At 36.6% G+C, this 17,190-nt stretch overlaps 2 protein-coding genes across 8 annotated transcripts in view; one reads left to right on the top strand and one right to left on the bottom strand.

The window, feature by feature from the left end:
* The window catches only part of LOC123873499, a 227,360-nt gene that overhangs the window by 20,188 nt on the left and 189,982 nt on the right, over positions 1-17,190 (top strand). The gene's annotated exons all lie outside the window — the stretch shown is intronic.
* Positions 15,686-16,858, bottom strand: LOC123873502. Its single transcript, XM_045918356.1, has one exon. It carries the CDS (start codon positions 16,838-16,840, stop codon positions 15,695-15,697), a length of 1,146 nt encoding a protein of 381 aa, XP_045774312.1. The 5' UTR covers positions 16,841-16,858; the 3' UTR covers positions 15,686-15,694.

Below are 17,190 nucleotides of genomic sequence, written 5' to 3'. Positions count from 1 at the left end.
CCGCAGAGCTGAGCCGAAGGAGAACCAAAGTAACCAACATATGGTTATTTCGTTCTCCTACGGCTTCCTCATTTCTGATTTGATCACGTAGAGTAACTCCAAGCATAGCTATTTCCATCGCTCGCTGAATCACTCTGAGGTTTCTTATGAGGCCCAGTCATCTCATTAGACAAGAAAAAAAAAATCACTGGCAACGAGTAGAGGAAAACTGTAAGCTCTCTGTGCGACGGATTTAGTGAAACGTCATCTAATTTGTTTTCCACGGTCCCGGTTCTGGAGGCAAATCGTTTGTTTACTTTGAAATTTAGTTAAGCGCTTTTAAAGTTGAAATTAAATTTCGTCTTCGTTTTATATTCGTTTGGTGGCTTATCAGTATTAGATGGACGTTTAGGCTGGTAATCATCATTGTCTTTATCATTATCATCATCATTTTCACTATAAGCATCCCCTTTATATCATTCCCTTTACATTGAAAGTTAACCACATCTAGGCTGGTATCATTTTATAATATGAAAGGTAAAGGTTATTAAATTAAATTACACTCAGAAATTATTTTCACGTGGAACAAGGTTTATACATTTCTGCTAAAAATATTTTAACTTTATGAAGATAATAATATTATGAAAATTACTGACGTATCATTTTCTTTATTACAAGCTATTTTTAACCCCCGACCCAAAAATAGGGGTGTTAACGTATGTATCTGTGTATCTGTCTGTGGCATCGTAGCTCCTAAACTAATGAACCGATTTTAATTTAGTTTTTTTTTGTTTGAAAGCTGGCTTGATCGAGAGTGTTCTTAGCTATACCTAATCCATGAAAATCGGTTTAGCCGTTTGAAAGTTATCAGCTCTTTTCTAGTTACTGTAACATTCACTTGTCGGAGGTGTTTTAAATTTTTAATTTACACTTGTAAATAAAAATTTTAACTTTTGCTTTCATTGGTTTTTGAGTAATACAGAAAAAGATTAAGTATGAATAAAAACTAGACGCAGAGTAGATATCAATTCTTTTGATTGCGATTTCGTTCTTGTGGATTTAGATTATTTAATATCGCGTTTAAACCTTTCCCGGAGTATAAAAAAGTCTCCATCATTTCATGCATGTTCTTCTACCTCCTGGAGAAACTTCTATCAAAGTTAGTTCAGCCGTTTCCAGCAGTAGTCCAGACAAAGTGAAAGACAACATAACAAACAAAACAAAACAAAGAAAGACAAAATTTTAACAATTGGTTTGGGTTTTGAAAATGTATAAATGAAAATGATATAAAGGGCAGTTATTTAGAACTCTCAGAAAGTTAGGTACACCAATTTATTTTATTTGTGCGATGAAATTTCAGAACGAAACACTGAAATGGGCGTCCAAGTACGCTGAAAGAATTGTGCCATCGATTTAAAGCGCCGGCCCACTAGTGAGTACCCAGGTAAATTAAAATTGACACTTTAATGTCAAATGGTCTTCGTATGGTGTTGACTCTATGTTGATAAAATGTCTTATCACTAACATTGAGTTCCGAGCACACTCACATGATGCTCACTGATGCTATCGATGACAAGTGTAAATTAAATATTTATAACGCCCCCGACAAGTGAAGGTTACAGTAACTAGAAAAGAGCAGATAACTTTCAAACGGCTGAACCGATTTTCTTGGATTATAGCTAAGAACACTCTTGATGAAGAACTAAATCAAAATCGGTTCATTAGTTTAGGAGCTACGATGCCACAGACAGATACACAGATACACACTTCAAACTTATAACACCCCTCTTTTTGGGTCGGGGGTTAAGAATACCGAAAATCGAGTCGATCCAAAGACAAGCCGGCAGTCGCAGGTCCAGCGTACTTATAGTAAAAGGTCAGTGGAACCAAATCAATAGCTAACGAGAGAATGTCCACTTGAATTATGACGTCATAATTTTCCACATACGAGTATGTGTTGTCATTTGGCGGTCGAGATTGACCTCGTGTTGACCTCTATAAACCAACATGCGGGTTTCATAATGCTATGTATGACAACGGCACAAAATTGTATTGTGTGCGAAATTGACTTCAAAATTATTTTATACCTAAAGCCGATTACGCACTGCATCCGATCCGAATCCGTTATTTTTTTTCGTTACATTTCAGAAAACTTACGTCAAAGTTTCAACCAAAAATCTTGAGAGAAGCAATATTTTTTACAAATAACTTTTGAACACTTATTCTTTATTCACATCAGTGGTCAAAAGCTTTAGTGCGTTCAACTGTGAACTACTTATTTTTCTTGTAAGAGTAAAAATTGAGTATTTTGTTATATAAGTACAGTACATTTTATTAATATTATTTACGAAGGACTTCAAAAGCTGCATGTAAAAGTTTATTGAACTAAAATAAGATTAAAATCAAAGAAATAATATTATTGCATTATTTGAAAATTTAAAGGGTCTTCTATATTATGACATAGGTAGTAGACCTATACTACATATTATGTTGGCGCAAACCTACCGCCGCAGCTTGGCTCCCTTGGGAATTTCGAAAAATCCAGCCTTAATCCTTGTCTATATTATAAAGGGAACCTCTGAGCAAAATTACTGTTCTTAGTTACCAAACAAAATACCTCATTTTATACCTTATTGTAGTCACTTTATATGGTGTTTTTAACTGCCGATATATTTCGACTCAGTTGAATTAGTCGTGGTTACTACCGGAAACGTTCGTAAACTCAAAAAGTTTTATTACTAGGGCCTCATAAGTTTTTAAGCTTTCGAAACGGAAAACAGCATAGTGCGTATACCTACCTACCACCAAACTCTGCATACTCGTCATACGAAACTGTGAGCTAAATGAAATTCATAAGGGTTCTGTGTGTTTCCTTATAGCCACTTTACTCAACACATCTATGTATATGTAGCTTGTATATGTGCGTGACTTCAGTAAATGGCAACGCATTTAGGCACTTTCAATTAAAACTTTTAGTGTGCAAACTTGTCCTAATTATTCGGTTAAAACTAAACACCATTTATTAACGCACCCAACCCTTGGAAGGCACTTAAGGGCAAATGACTTGGAAAGGTTAAAAATTTAGTCTTTTACCATATAGATTACTAGCTTACAGACACGACTTTGTCCGCGTGGATTTAGGTCTAATCCCGTGGGAACTCTTTGATTTAACGGGATAAAAAGTAGCCTATTTCACTCTTCAGGTTTTTAACTATATCAATGCAAAAATCACAACTATCCGTTGCTCCGTTGTAGCTTGATTGAAAGACAAACAAATACTGCTACGTAAGGACCTTTCTGGAAGAGAGATTTTTTATAAATAGATATGAAAAAAAACAAGATTCATCTCTTTTACCACTGAACTATCGCGGCAGACATTTACTTAATAAACTCGATTAATTAGCAAACTTTTTGGGTCAAGTCTTGTGGCTTAATCATGTGCACGACGTGACATACTGAACCCAACTGAAATAAATAAAAAAGAAACTTGAAAACTGACTCAAGTGAAAAACGAGAAAAGTGCTTTTATTTTTGAGAAAATTCGGAATGCTGAGCTTAGTTCGCGGGTAATATGCGGCCATCTTCTTTTAGCCACGCTATAACCTGACCCTCGAGGTAATCCCCGCTATTTTCTAAATTCCTCGTAGATAATCGTCCTCTAGAAAATTCTTAGCACAGAAATTCTCGGGAAGAAATCTTTTTACCTACGATGGAATGTAGACGGTTTATGGGTATGAGGTATTGGGTTCCAATTTACCTTTTAATTTAAAAATTTTAGTACATTATTTTCCCATTAATACTAAACTTTACAAATAGCAAACTTTTTTAGAGTTGTTTCAATATTTCAGTACACGATAAAGTTACAGTTCTCGACAGTTAGGGAACTTGTAATAAAACGTCGAGGTTTCGACATCACTGGCAGGCATCAAATGTTAGTACATTTGAGGCAGGTAGCCCTAAAGTAGACCTATTTTTAACCCCCGACCCAAAAAGAAGTGTGTTATAAGTTTGACGTGTGTATCTGTGTATTTTTCTGAGGCATCGTAGCTCCTAAACTAATGAACCGATTTTAATTTAGTTTCTTTTTGTTTGAAAGGTGGCTTGATCGAAAGTGTTCTTAGCTAAAATCCAAGAAAATCGGTTCAGCCGTTTGAAAGTTATCAGCTCTTTTCTAGTTACTGTAGCCTTCACTTGTCGGGGGTGTTATAAATTTTTAATTTACACTTGTACTAAGCCTAAATATTTGACATAATATCGTCGTTTCATGATCAAACCAAGAGTTCTGTCATTCTAGTTCACTCTAACATGGTGACTTTTTAGTCGTTTCAAAGTATCCATTCCATAGTCTCCACCTCAGGGTGGTGCTCCAAAATCAATGATTTCCACCAAAAAACATGAAACATGTGAATGTTTAACAGATTGTCTTATGTCTCATAACCTGTTTTTTTTTTTTTTTTACATCACAAAAAGCGTATTGTCTATCTCATTTATGAATATAAGCACATTGTCCAACCAATGAGGCGCGTTTCATCGCCGTGTTCGTTTGTTTCACTTTTAACTTTACGTTTCCCATCCCAAACACCCATTAAGAAGCTACGTTTAAAAAATACACAGAAAAACATGAAAGCTGATTACGTTGCAAGCGAAATCCAGCTTAAAGTGGCATTATCCATCACTGTTAACTCAACCACTTCGTAAATGGAACAGGTTTTGTGGGCATTAATACTATTACTATTGAAGCGCCGTCGGCACCACAGCACATAATAGCTTATAAACATTCTAGAATATTCTGGAAACATTTTCTCCTTTAGATTATTAAATTTCAAAAATATGATTATAATCTAAATAATATATAAAAGGAAAAGATGACTGACTGACTGATCTATCAACGTAAAACTCAAACTACTGGATGGTTCGGGCTGGACATGCGGCTATTATGACGTAGGCCTCCGCGAAGTAAGGATTTTTGAAAATTCAACCCATAAGGGGTTTGTCCATGCAAACGAAATCGTGGGCATGAGCTAGTATAATATAAGGTTCTACAAATCTTTGAAAGAAACCACTAATTTTTTTCGGTAAAACAAACTACAGACATATTTGCTTCTACAATTTTTTTTTAAAGAATATTAGCCATGTTAAATATTCCCCTTTCCTCTCCAACTAAGCGTCAGGCTTGTGCTAGGAGTAGGTACGACAATAGTGCAACGGGCGGGGTTTGAACCGTCGACCTTTCGGTTTTCAGTCCACTCCTTTACCGGTTGAGCTATTGAGGCTCTAATATGTAGAGGTAATTACCTACATTGAATTTGATTGCTTAGTTTTGAAATGAGAGCAAAACTACGTTTGTATAAAAAGCGCTGACGAGCGCGCTAGCGTTTTTTCTCATTAAGTAGATAAATTCATAGAATACATTTTTTCACGGTCTACGAGTAACTGTGAAACCTAGTCTAGTATTGCAATGATCATGCCCGTTTAAGTGATGTATGAACACAAACTTGTAAATTGAATCGTGGGTAAATAAATCAGTCGCGTAAATCGAGCTTAAACGCCAGTAAAGTAGAAGCTACTAGCTGTGTACATTGTATAGGCAGATTGGATAAAATTGTATCTCTTGAAATGTTACAGAACGTACCAGTATCAAGGCTTCAAAGTAACAGTTATAAGTTGTTAATCACAATGTATTTGTATGCGCGTATGTGCGTGCGTGCGTGCTTATGTGTGTGCGTGTGTGCGTGTGTGTGTATGTACTCTTTTACACGCAAAAACCACTGGACGATGGAATTGACATAGATTATACCCTGGATTAACACAAACTACTTTTTAACCTGGAAAATTAAATAGTTTCTAAGGGATTCTGAAAAATTACATGAAAAATTACAGCTAGTATAACGCGTCAAAAGTAAGAAAAGGAAATCGTGTCTGCCATATTGTGTTACTAGCTGATGCCCGCGACTTCGTCCGCGTGGATTTAGGTTTTTCAAAATCCCGTGGGAACTATTTGATTTTTCGGGATAAAAGCCTATTTGCTAATCCAGGATATTATCTATCTCCATTTCAAATTTCAGCCAAATCCGTTTAGTAGTTTTTGGTGAAAGAGTAACAAACATACCTACACACACACATACACACACACACATACATACACACATACACACAAACTTTCGCCTTTGTGTGACTCCTATATGCACTTGATGGGTTCTTTAATACATTTCAATCAAACTACCGCGGTTTCATGTTGTAAAGTGGGATAAGGGACAGTACCTAATAGTTGCGTGTCAGTATACGTTAGACGCTGGTAAGTGATTGGATCTCACCATCTCAGGTCCATCAATTTTCCTAGCTCTATCTACTGAGTGTTTGAATGAATAAAATACTGGTATTCATTGGGAAGATTTATTTTATTTATTAGTCCAATGATCTTTTAGGTTTTTTGTATAAATAAAATACTAAGGGTCATGTTTCACAACTTTATTTGACCGAGTCATCGAGCCAAATTGGAATTGGACATAATAAATGAATATATATTCAAAACTGAAATTCAAACTTTTCAAGATAGGGACACTTTTGGCACAATTTTTTTTAATTCAAATAGTACAAGCCCTTGACTGCAATCTCATCTAGTGGTAAGTGATGATGCACTACAAGATGGAAGCGGGCTAACCAGGAAGTGGTTTGGTTTCACTTTGGTTAAATTTTACTTACTATCACACGGACACAAACCTGCGGGCACCAAGAAGTTGTCTATGGGTGAAATTATTTTTAATTCATTGAAGGTTTTCTATGAAACGTTATTTTAATACCACTCAGTACAGCAGCAATGTAGAACCTCAATGTCAAATGATCTCGGTGGCTCATCGTTAGCAAACCAGCATGCTGATCCATTCAAATTGTCACCCTACTTGATAAAACAATTGTTATTGTCATGATATATAACGCGGGTTTTATGGGAGGCTGCCTGACACGCATCTTTGAAATAAGGCGGGCTAAACGAGGCGATGTAACGACGTCGAAGATGGGATGAAAGAAATTGTTCAGTAGTATAGTATGTATACTTATCGTACAATTTATTTGACAAAATCTTTTACGTTTTATTTGCGCCATGTACAAACGAAAACATCAATGTCTAAATTCTGGATATAAAATATACTTACATATTTTATTTTGAAGTAATCCGTTTTCGACATAAAAAGGTTGATTTTCTACTTACGAGCCTACCTACTTATCTTACATGATAATTTATACAAAGGAGAAACGAGGCTTTCTCTTTTCAAAAGCATAAAATAATTAAACATAGACATAATTTTTTAGATCAAAATCAGACTAATAAATAGCTTGATTTTACATGAGCAAAGCCGAGGAGAAAAGCTTTTCGAACTTAAAATATTTTTTCACCTCTCTAGCTCAAATAGGGCGCGTTTGCTGCCCAAAACCAGTGAGCAAAAGTCGTTTTTGCTCACCCGCAGCTCAGACGATGGATAGGTATGCACAGTCCTCCGGCCAGATATCTCTCGGATGTCCGCTAATGTTAGAGCGCTCGAGATTACGTTCGCGTCTTACGTCCGATAGTGTGCACAGTTCAGTCATCATCATCATCATCAGCCTGTGGACGTCCACTGTTGGACATAGGCCTTCCCTAGAGCGTCATCACACCAGGTCCTCAGCCTTCCTCATCCAGCCACTTCCCGCCAGCCGCTTTATATCGTCGGTGCATCGTGCTGGAGGGCGTCTCACACTACGCTTGCTTAAACGCGGTCTCCACTCCTGGACTTTCCGGTTCCAACGGCCATCGCCTCTACGACAGGCATGGCCTGCCCATTGCCACTTCAGCTAGCAAATAGTTTGGTGTACTCAGTTCAGTGTATTAGTATTAACCAGATACCTGTAAGCCGCGTCTTATGATTTATTTCTACCTTAACTTTCGGAAAACAACATTTGATGTCTCCAGATAATTTTGGCAGATCGCACAGTTACCGCTTACTTGAAAAGTTATACTCAGGGGTCTGATTATCTTGTTTTCTCACAAACAAGAGCGTTGTTGGCAAAAAGCCTATTTCTTGCCTTTGTAGGATTCCGCACGCGACGGGTGCAAACGGGACATTAATTCTAAGCCTCCGCTGCCCATCCGTCTGTCTGTCAGCGGGTTGTTTCTCTTGAACCGTAATAAGTAGTCGTAGAGAGAGTTGAAATTTTCACAGAGTGTGTATTTCTATTGCCACTACAATTTCAAAATGGCCGCCATATACATTAAAAATAAATAAAAAGGGTTAAGTACTTCTTTTACGATGGTACGAAATTCTTCGTGTGTGAGTCAGATTCGCACTTGACCGGTTTTATCTATTGTATAAATCTATTTTAGCGAGCTAATCCTATCAGGATTCGTAGCCTATTTAGAGTAGTTTGTCAAACAAAAAGAATTCTCCTCAATGTCAGCAATTCATCCCTTAAATGGCGGCCCCTTCGCACGCTACAATCACTTAAGGGCTCGAATATACACAACGCGTGGCGGTAGCGTGTTACACGTAGCCTCTTGAAGTTGTAATACGTTTAGAAGCAACTGTATAAAAGCATATCCCCTCGTTTAGGGTTAGCTAAACAAAAATCAATATTGTTAGCATGATATTTTACAAGTCACCAACGTTGATAGACTTTTATTGGTAAATTAGAATGGATCTTTAGATCCTTGTATGAAGACTTCATTCGCCCATACGTTTGCAAAATTAAACAAACGGAAACCTTGCAAAATTAAAATCAATAAGTTTGAATTTTTGACTTAAATATTTATATCATTTTAATTAGATTAGTGTTTCGACGCTCGAATTCTGTCAACGTTCATATGTTCTCAAATGCACACGCATTCTCATAAGCTCACTGATATCAGCTTCAGTTTAACGTAGTTACCTGCATTATTCATGATTATTATGCCGTGAACGACTTTGCTATACCACGGCATTCCGAACCAATGATAAATTATTTTGACGATCCAAAAGCACTTGTAAAAATCTGCTTAAATAAAAATCTATTCTATTCTATTCTATTCACGATCAATATGTGACAATTTAGCATGATGGATCTCATCCAATGTCATATCACAATTCTGAGGATATATTAATTGCCTGGTTTATCACTTAGCCTTATTTGGTTCTCAAATCTTACACGTGTGTGATATTATGCTGTGCTGTTGCGGCGCTATCGCCGCGCGTTTTGTTTTTCCAAGCCCTTAAGTGTCCGTCCCTTCGCACGCTACAAACACTTAAGGGGAATTCCTTTTGCCGCCATCCCGACGTCTCGGTAAAACGCTGCCTATGTTTTTCATTATCCCAACCTATAACAATAAATCTTCACTCTCTGAATTTGGGTCAGATGAAATTTCTAGGCTCTTCCAGTTTTAATCATTCTGAAGAATATTTTTTTGTTTAACCGCTTCTTTTAGTGCTACGGCAAGCTACGCCACATAAAACATGTTCTTTTACGAAATTCAGCTAAAAATTTTCAGACACATCCATACTAATATCACAGCTAATATTATACCTAAATGCGAAAGTATGTCTGTTTGTCTCCTAGCTTTTCACTGCCCATCCGTTGACGAGTTTGGCGTTTGGCATAGAGATAGCTTGCTTACAGGCTACTTTTAGTCCCGAAAAATTAAAAAGTTTCCGAGGGAGTTTCGAAAATCATTTAGGTTATCAAGCTAAGCTGACGAATTTGCGGACATCAGCTAGTTCTTCCATAAACGAACTTTATATCGACTGGCGTAAAACTTTTTTAGTGGTCTTAATAGGATAGCAAGTATACTATATTACCTCAAACAAATTGCATGGAGAACTGCAAGAAACTATATTTTTTATATATCAGATACAAGTTAGCCCTGGACTGCAATCTCACCTGGTGGTAAGTGATGATACAGTCTAAGATGAAAGCGGTCTAACCTGGACGGGGTATCGCAGTTTTCATTAAGCCCATACGCCTTTGGTTTCTAGACGGCATCGGCACGGCACGGCACGGCACGGCAGGGTGGTAACTAGCCACGGCCGAACCCTCTCACTAGACCAGACCAGAAATTTAGAAATTATAAAATTCGAAACCCACTTACCACTGCGACAAGGAGGCCGTCGATCTATCTACTATCATCCTTAGACGTACTCTAAATTAATTTTATCATTCAAAAGATTGGCCTTTTCACAAAAAAGAAAGACAAAAGAAACGAAGAAGTATGATTCCGGTTCCTTACTTAAATTATGTCGAGACATCAGTCGAGCTTTTACTGTCGAAGATGAAACAGAATAAATAACTTGTTTTTTACATAAGCTTCGGCGTTTTATTCGTAAAATCTAAGACATTTATCCAATTTTCCATCATTATTTATTATTCATCGAAAAAATTATTTACGCTGGAGTTCCATAGCGATTTAGCTCAATCAATGTAAAAGTGAGCAATGTTGAATGGATGGATAAAGGATGTTTAAAATTATGTCTGTTCTTATAGTTCCCTTCGTTTATTAGTTTTACCTGTTTGATTATAGAACTAGGTGGCCCGCTCTCGATTCGCTTGAGTGAATTTTTTGAAAATCTGTAAGCGGTGCAATTTTCAAAAAACTTCACTCACACACAGAAACACGGCGGATATGGCCGCCAAATTGTACTATTTTTGTTGTGAGATGTTCATTTTCATTTCAGTTTTCATATTTTAACTGAGTTTGGACCATTTTGTTACCATGATACTTATACTAAGTTAAATTTTAAGACTTTCTATAAATGTATATTGTGTTTAATATCTGTTGAATTAGCAAATAAATTCTATTCTATTCTAGTTTAAGTACACAATATAGTACTATTGTCACAATACCTGACGAGGCAATTATTACGGGCAATATCCCATGTCGCTCCGATAAACAGCGTAAACCTCACGTCACTGGGTTTTATTAAACTCCGCCGCGTATCTGAAAACAATAACGAAGGTAATACATGTGCTGAAACGGTTCACGCAGGCATTAAGCTTGTATTGTGGATGATAGATACAGAAATTTAAACGGGGTTGACTTTACACTGGAGCTCCCGATTAAGCTTTTTAAGTACCTCAGTACGTTTGTAAGTACCTCAAAAGGAAAAACGGAACCCTTATAGGATCACTTTGTTGTCTGTCTGTCTGTCTGTCCGTCCGTCCGTCCGTCCGCCGTGTCTGTCAAGAAACCTATAGGACACTTCCCGTTGACCTAGAATCACGAAATTTGGCAGGTAGGTAGGTCTTGTAGCACAAGTCTGAAAACCGCGAATTTTTGGTCATTTTATAGACAAACTAGAGGATTTTCGCTAAAACACTCATGGAACAACTTTACTGTCAAAAATTGTTTGACCACCGCTTGTGTCCTAAAACTATGTGATCTAATCTCTACTACACTTATGTATACATTAAAATACAAACACCAGTGAAAAAAATAAACACAATATTTTCTTTCAATCAGAAAAAGTCAGTCTTTTTTCTTACCATATGAAATGAAAATACAAAAATTCCAATATTTCATCCGCTGTTCCACACAATCCAAGGAAGCTTTATACATTTTTCAAGTCTTTTATACATTCACAAGCAAAGCTGTAATAAGTAATTGAGAAAAAGGGGAGGGTAAAAATTATAAAGACTTTTTCGTAGGGCTGCATTGCCACGATCCATACTAATATTATAAATGCGAAAGAGTGCTTTTCACGGCCCAACCGCTGAACCGATTTTAATGAAAGGTACAGACTTGGGATACATCCCGGGGAAGGACACAGGCTACTTTTTATCCCGGAAAATCAAAGAGTTCCTACGGGATTTAAAAAAATAAATCCACGCGGGTGAAGTCGCGGGCATCCCCTAGTTACAAATAAATTGTGTTGTTGCAAAACCTTCACTACGAATAAGTAATAGTAATTCACTGAGGTATAATTACAGCTATACAAAATGTTCTGCACTTAAGCTTTGTATACTCCGTAGAGTTTTGTAGTTAACTTGCTTATCCAAATAACGGTGCTGATGAAGTTAGCATTCTGTATGCTCGTGACGTTCGTTTGACTTTAACGTTAACTTTGACTTGTAGCTTCTGTACTATGCTGAAACATAATATTACAAAAATCGCTCATAAACTAAATTTTACGTTGCTAGAGTAAATATTTTACTACAAGAAAATATAATCTCATACTTTAGCGTTTAAACTATCGTGAGTGATTTCCATTATAAATATAGATGATCCCGCATAATATATTCAAGTAGGGTGTAAATTAAAAATTTATAACACCCCCGACAAGTGAAGGTTACAGAAACTACAAAACAGCTGATAACTTTCAAACGCCTGAGCCGATTTTCTTGGATTATAGCTAAGAACACTCTCGATCAAGCCACCTTTCAAACAAAAAAACTTAATTGAAATCGGTTCATTAATTTAGGAGCTATGATGCCACAGACAGACACACAGAGACACACGTCAAACTTATAACACCCCTCTTTTTGGGTCGGGGGTTAAAAAGTAAAAGTAGGTATATTTGGATTTGATTTGAACAAAGAATATTTTAAGTGAAAGAGTTTTTCCAGTATTAGGTTTCAGATAGTAAAAGATTTCTGCCGCTACTTTATACACAGTTCACAAAATTGTATATTTGAAGGTTAGAAGACACTCGACCAAATCTGGCAAGTCGCCAAAACGACCTAAAAGCCAAAAAGTAACACAACCCTTTTCCCTTTATTTAAACAACCCTCTATTAAATAGTCTTGACCACTGGGTCAATCTTTACTTATATTATAGATACAAAAATGTGATTGTCCGTTAATCTAGCTGTCCTTTGCCCTATGACTCAATCGCTAATCTGTCTGTTAACTTTTAATGGTTTCATATAAATATTTGTAACTTACATATTAAGTTACAGGTTAAGATCTATTGAGCAAACTTTGACTTTGCTCAGACTTAAGTTTTAGTTAAAACGAGACCGATTTATGTCAGAAATATAACGCTGTCTCGATTTAATAGTGTCTTAAGTCTAAACAAAGTCACAGTGCGCTCTATATTTCTCAATCTTAGAGTAACCCACTTCGCCCCGAGTTTTGTTCCCTCTCTTCTAGACTTGATAATTACTTCGTGTCCTCAAAACGTTCTTTTGCATGGTCAGCTCACTGCTCCCTTCTCCTACCACGATCTTTTATATCTTCGCTATAAAGTGCGCTCGCCAAAACGTAAGCATAAGGTTATTTTGCAACGTAATTTCAAAAATATTAATATTGAGTGTTTAAGGAAAGATGCGTCGGAAATTGACTGGACCTGTGTTTATAATGCACTGGATATTGATAATAAAGTAAAACTTTTCACAACTCTTCTCATTAACTTATATAATACTCATGCTCCACTGAGGCCTGTCAGGATTAGGCATTTACCTGCACCTTGGCTGACCGACTCAATTAAGAAGCTAATGTGTAAACGTAACAAGGCCAAGACTAAATGTAAAAAATCACCGACTGACGAAAATGTGGCAGCCTATAAGAAATTGCGTAATCTCTGCAATAGGATGTGTAGGGATGCCAAGCGCCGCTATATCCATTCCTCCATAGATAACGCTTCTACATCCGAAAAATGGAGATTTCTTAAATCCCTAGGTGTGGGCAAATTTCATAGTACGTTAGTAGACTCTGTTGATATAAATGCACTAAACACACATTTTTCCTCCCCACCTGTTCTAGTTTCTGACTCTAAAAAAATTGTAACTCTTCAAAAGTTAACAAACATTACCCCACCTTTGTGCGAAACTTTCTGTTTCCAAGAAATTGCGGAGGAGGATGTCAAGAAATACATCCTTTCCATTTCAACTAAAGCTGTCGGTAGTGATGGCTTGAGCCGTGACATGATATTACTCATTTTAGATCTTTTGGTGCCTATTATTACTCACATATTAAACTTCTCCCTGGCTCATAAGATCTTTCCCACAGACTGGAAAAAGGCCCATGTTATTCCCCTACCGAAAATTGCTAATCCTAATTCCCTCTCACAGTTTCGTCCTATTTCGATTTTACCTATCCTATCAAAGATTATTGAAAATGCTGTTTTTAAACAATTATCAACGTATCTCTTTAAGAACAATCTGCTGAGTCCCCTCCAATCAGGTTTTCGACCCTCGCACAGCACCGTTACAGCGTTACTCAAAGTCACTGATGACATTCGTTATGCAATGGATAACAAACAAGTGACTATTATCGCCTTGTTGGATTTTAGTAACGCATTTAACTCAGTTGACTTTGATATCCTTCTTGGTATCCTTCGTTCTCTTAACATATCCTCCTCTGCGATTGACTGGTTTCACTCCTATCTTCATGGTCGCCTGCAGAGGGTGCACTCTGAAGAGGCTAACTCTGACTGGGCTTGCCTCTCTACTGGTGTACCTCAAGGCGGTGTACTATCCCCTCTTCTCTTCTCAATTTTCATCAATGAAATCACCAAAATTCTTACTTCTAACTACCACCTATATGCAGACGATCTGCAGCTCTATAGGCATGCAACATTGTCAGACTTGGATACAGAGATAACTGCTTTGAACGCAGATCTAGTTGCCATCAAAAATTGGGCTGACTCTTTTGGTTTATTAGTTAACCCTAATAAATCTCAGGTTATGATTATTGGAAGTAGGCCGCTAAGAAATCGTATTAACTTCAATGATTTGCCTTTGGTTTCTTATGATGGCACACCCGTTGCTTACACATTCACAGCAAAAAACCTAGGGTTGACATTGGATGGCAACCTCGCTTGGGCAGCACATATAAATCAGCTTAGTAAACGTTTGCATTATTCGATCCATTCCTTGAAGAGACTGCAGAATTTTCTTCCGCTACGTACCAAAATCATGCTAACACATTCTCTGTTGCTTCCAATTCTCGACTATGCTGATGTGTGCTACTTAGACGCCACTGAGGAGCTACTTGACAAACTCGATCGGCTTCAGAATCTGTGCATACGTTTTATATATGGACTGCGCAAATTCGATCACATTTCCGACTACCGTCGTCAGCTTAAATGGCTCCCTATTCGCTTTCGCCACAATTTGCATATTTTGACTGTTCTATACAATGTTCTCAATACCTCTTCCCCTGGTTATCTGCGAGAGCGATTTCAATTCTCGCTCCCTCCTACTAGGCCTATGCGGTCTTGTGTCTCAAAAAATCCTCTCGTCACTCCCCATTGTAACACAGTCTTCTACAGCAAATCTTTCACCGTACTAGCCACCCATCTTTGGAACTCACTTCCTGAGAATATTAGAGTGAATTGCCGCTCAGTACATTCATTCAAATACAGAGTGAAGCAGTATTACCTATCATTACAATAGAGTATTTTATTATATTTTATATATATTATATTTATTCGTATTTGACATGTTTTCCTCTCTCGACTATCTTGGTCGGTTCAAATAAATACCCCGTCCCGCCACACGCAGGAAAAAAGGTATTTATGTCCCCATGTTTAAATTATAAAACCTACGCTACTACTACAACTTTATTTATTTATTTATTTTTTTTATTTTTTTACTATTTATATACTCATACACATACATACATAATACCATATTTAAATTATAAAACCTACGCTACTACACATATTTTTTTTTTTTTTTTTTTTTTTTTTTTTTTTTTTTTTTTTTTTTTTTTTTTATTATTAATTACAATTTATATACTCTTACACATTCTTACATACATATACACATACATATTCTTAATTTGCGATATTATCACGTAGCGTATGTTGTTCCGGCTGTGTGTTGTGAACAAAAACAGTATCTCCTAGCACTTTGGATATTATAATTGAAGTGTGTATTGCTGCTTGTTTTTGAAGAATACTTATGTCGATGTTGGTATCTAATATATCTATATATTTTCTAATGCTCCTAGCTACTACACCCGTCGCACCTATTACAATTGGAATTACTGTCGCTTGTGTATTCCACAAACGACTGACTTCGGCTTTTAAAAGATGGTACTTACTTAACTTCTCTATTTCTTTAGGCCCTATATTATAATCTGATGGAACTGTTATATCTATTAAAAATGTTCGGTTTTTATTTTTATCTATGTAAATTAAATCGGGTCTGTTATGAGTTACGGTGACATCAGTTTGAACTGGCATTTCCCATAAGATTTTTGCGGTTGCGTTTTCTATAACTTGCGGTTGGGTGAGAATTTCTTTCCACCACAGGTTGGAGACTTCAAAATTGTGTTTTTTGGCCAGACACCAGTAGACGTATTGTACAAGATTATTATGCCTTTTGACATAATAGGTCCCTGCCAATTTTTCACACCCTGAAATAATGTGCTGCGTGGTTTCATCTTTGGTTGCACATAGGCGACATTTTCCATCTACTGGTTCTTTTAGTATGTCGCGTTGATGTTGTCGCGTCATGACGGCTTGATCCTGTATGGCAAATATTGAGGCCTCAATGCTTGGAGATATCTGTTGCCTTTTCATCCACTTAAATGAAAGTTCCTTGTATAAATTAGCCTGATCTAGTACTTTCTTAGGAAATTGGCCATGTAACTGTTTACTTCGCCATGCTTCATTGTGTCTTTTTATTATTGCGTCCTTAATCTCTTTATTCGTATGTATATTTTTTTGTTGTAAATGTAACTCTCTTTCTATCTCTTGTGCTTCCTTCATTATTGAGTATTTATCCCTATGTGTATCGTGTTGTACTATTGCTTTAATAAGGTAATCGCTTTCTTCATTTAAATATTGTTTATATTTCACTATCTGTGACTTATACATGAACTCTACATTTATAAGCCCTCTTCCTCCTTCTGTTACCGGTAGGTATAGCCTTTCAACGTCTGCTTTCTGCATATGTGCCTTTTTCATTGCTAACATTTTTCTTGTTTTAACATCTATTTTCTTGAGATCACTATTTTTGTAATTTATTATGCCGAATGAATAGATTAAGATTGGAATAGCATATGTATTTATACCTTTTATCAGGTTTCGTGAATTAAGATGTGTATTTAGTAGCTTTTTAACTCTTTTGAAATATTCTTTTGTTATTTGCTCTCTAATAGCATTATGTTCTATTTTTCCTGATTCCTGAACTCCTAAGTATTTATATTTCTGTCCAAGTTCAAGCTGTTCGAAGGTTTCCCCACTTAATAATATATGTCCTTCTCCTATTGCATTGCTTCGACATCCAGAACTAATATGTAATATATTGCACTTGTCTAAACCGA

This window comes from Maniola jurtina, chromosome 17, assembly GCF_905333055.1.
Source record: "Maniola jurtina chromosome 17, ilManJurt1.1, whole genome shotgun sequence".
NCBI lineage: Eukaryota > Metazoa > Arthropoda > Insecta > Lepidoptera > Nymphalidae > Maniola > Maniola jurtina.
The sequence above is the reverse complement of the archived record's forward strand: the minus strand, read 5'-3'. Positions and strand labels throughout refer to the sequence as shown.

What these genes read in the sequence shown, in the direction of transcription:
- LOC123873502 (XM_045918356.1), bottom strand. Translation starts at nt 16,840, where the DNA reads ATGTTAGCAATGAAAAAGGCACATATGCAGAAAGCAGACGTTGAAAGG.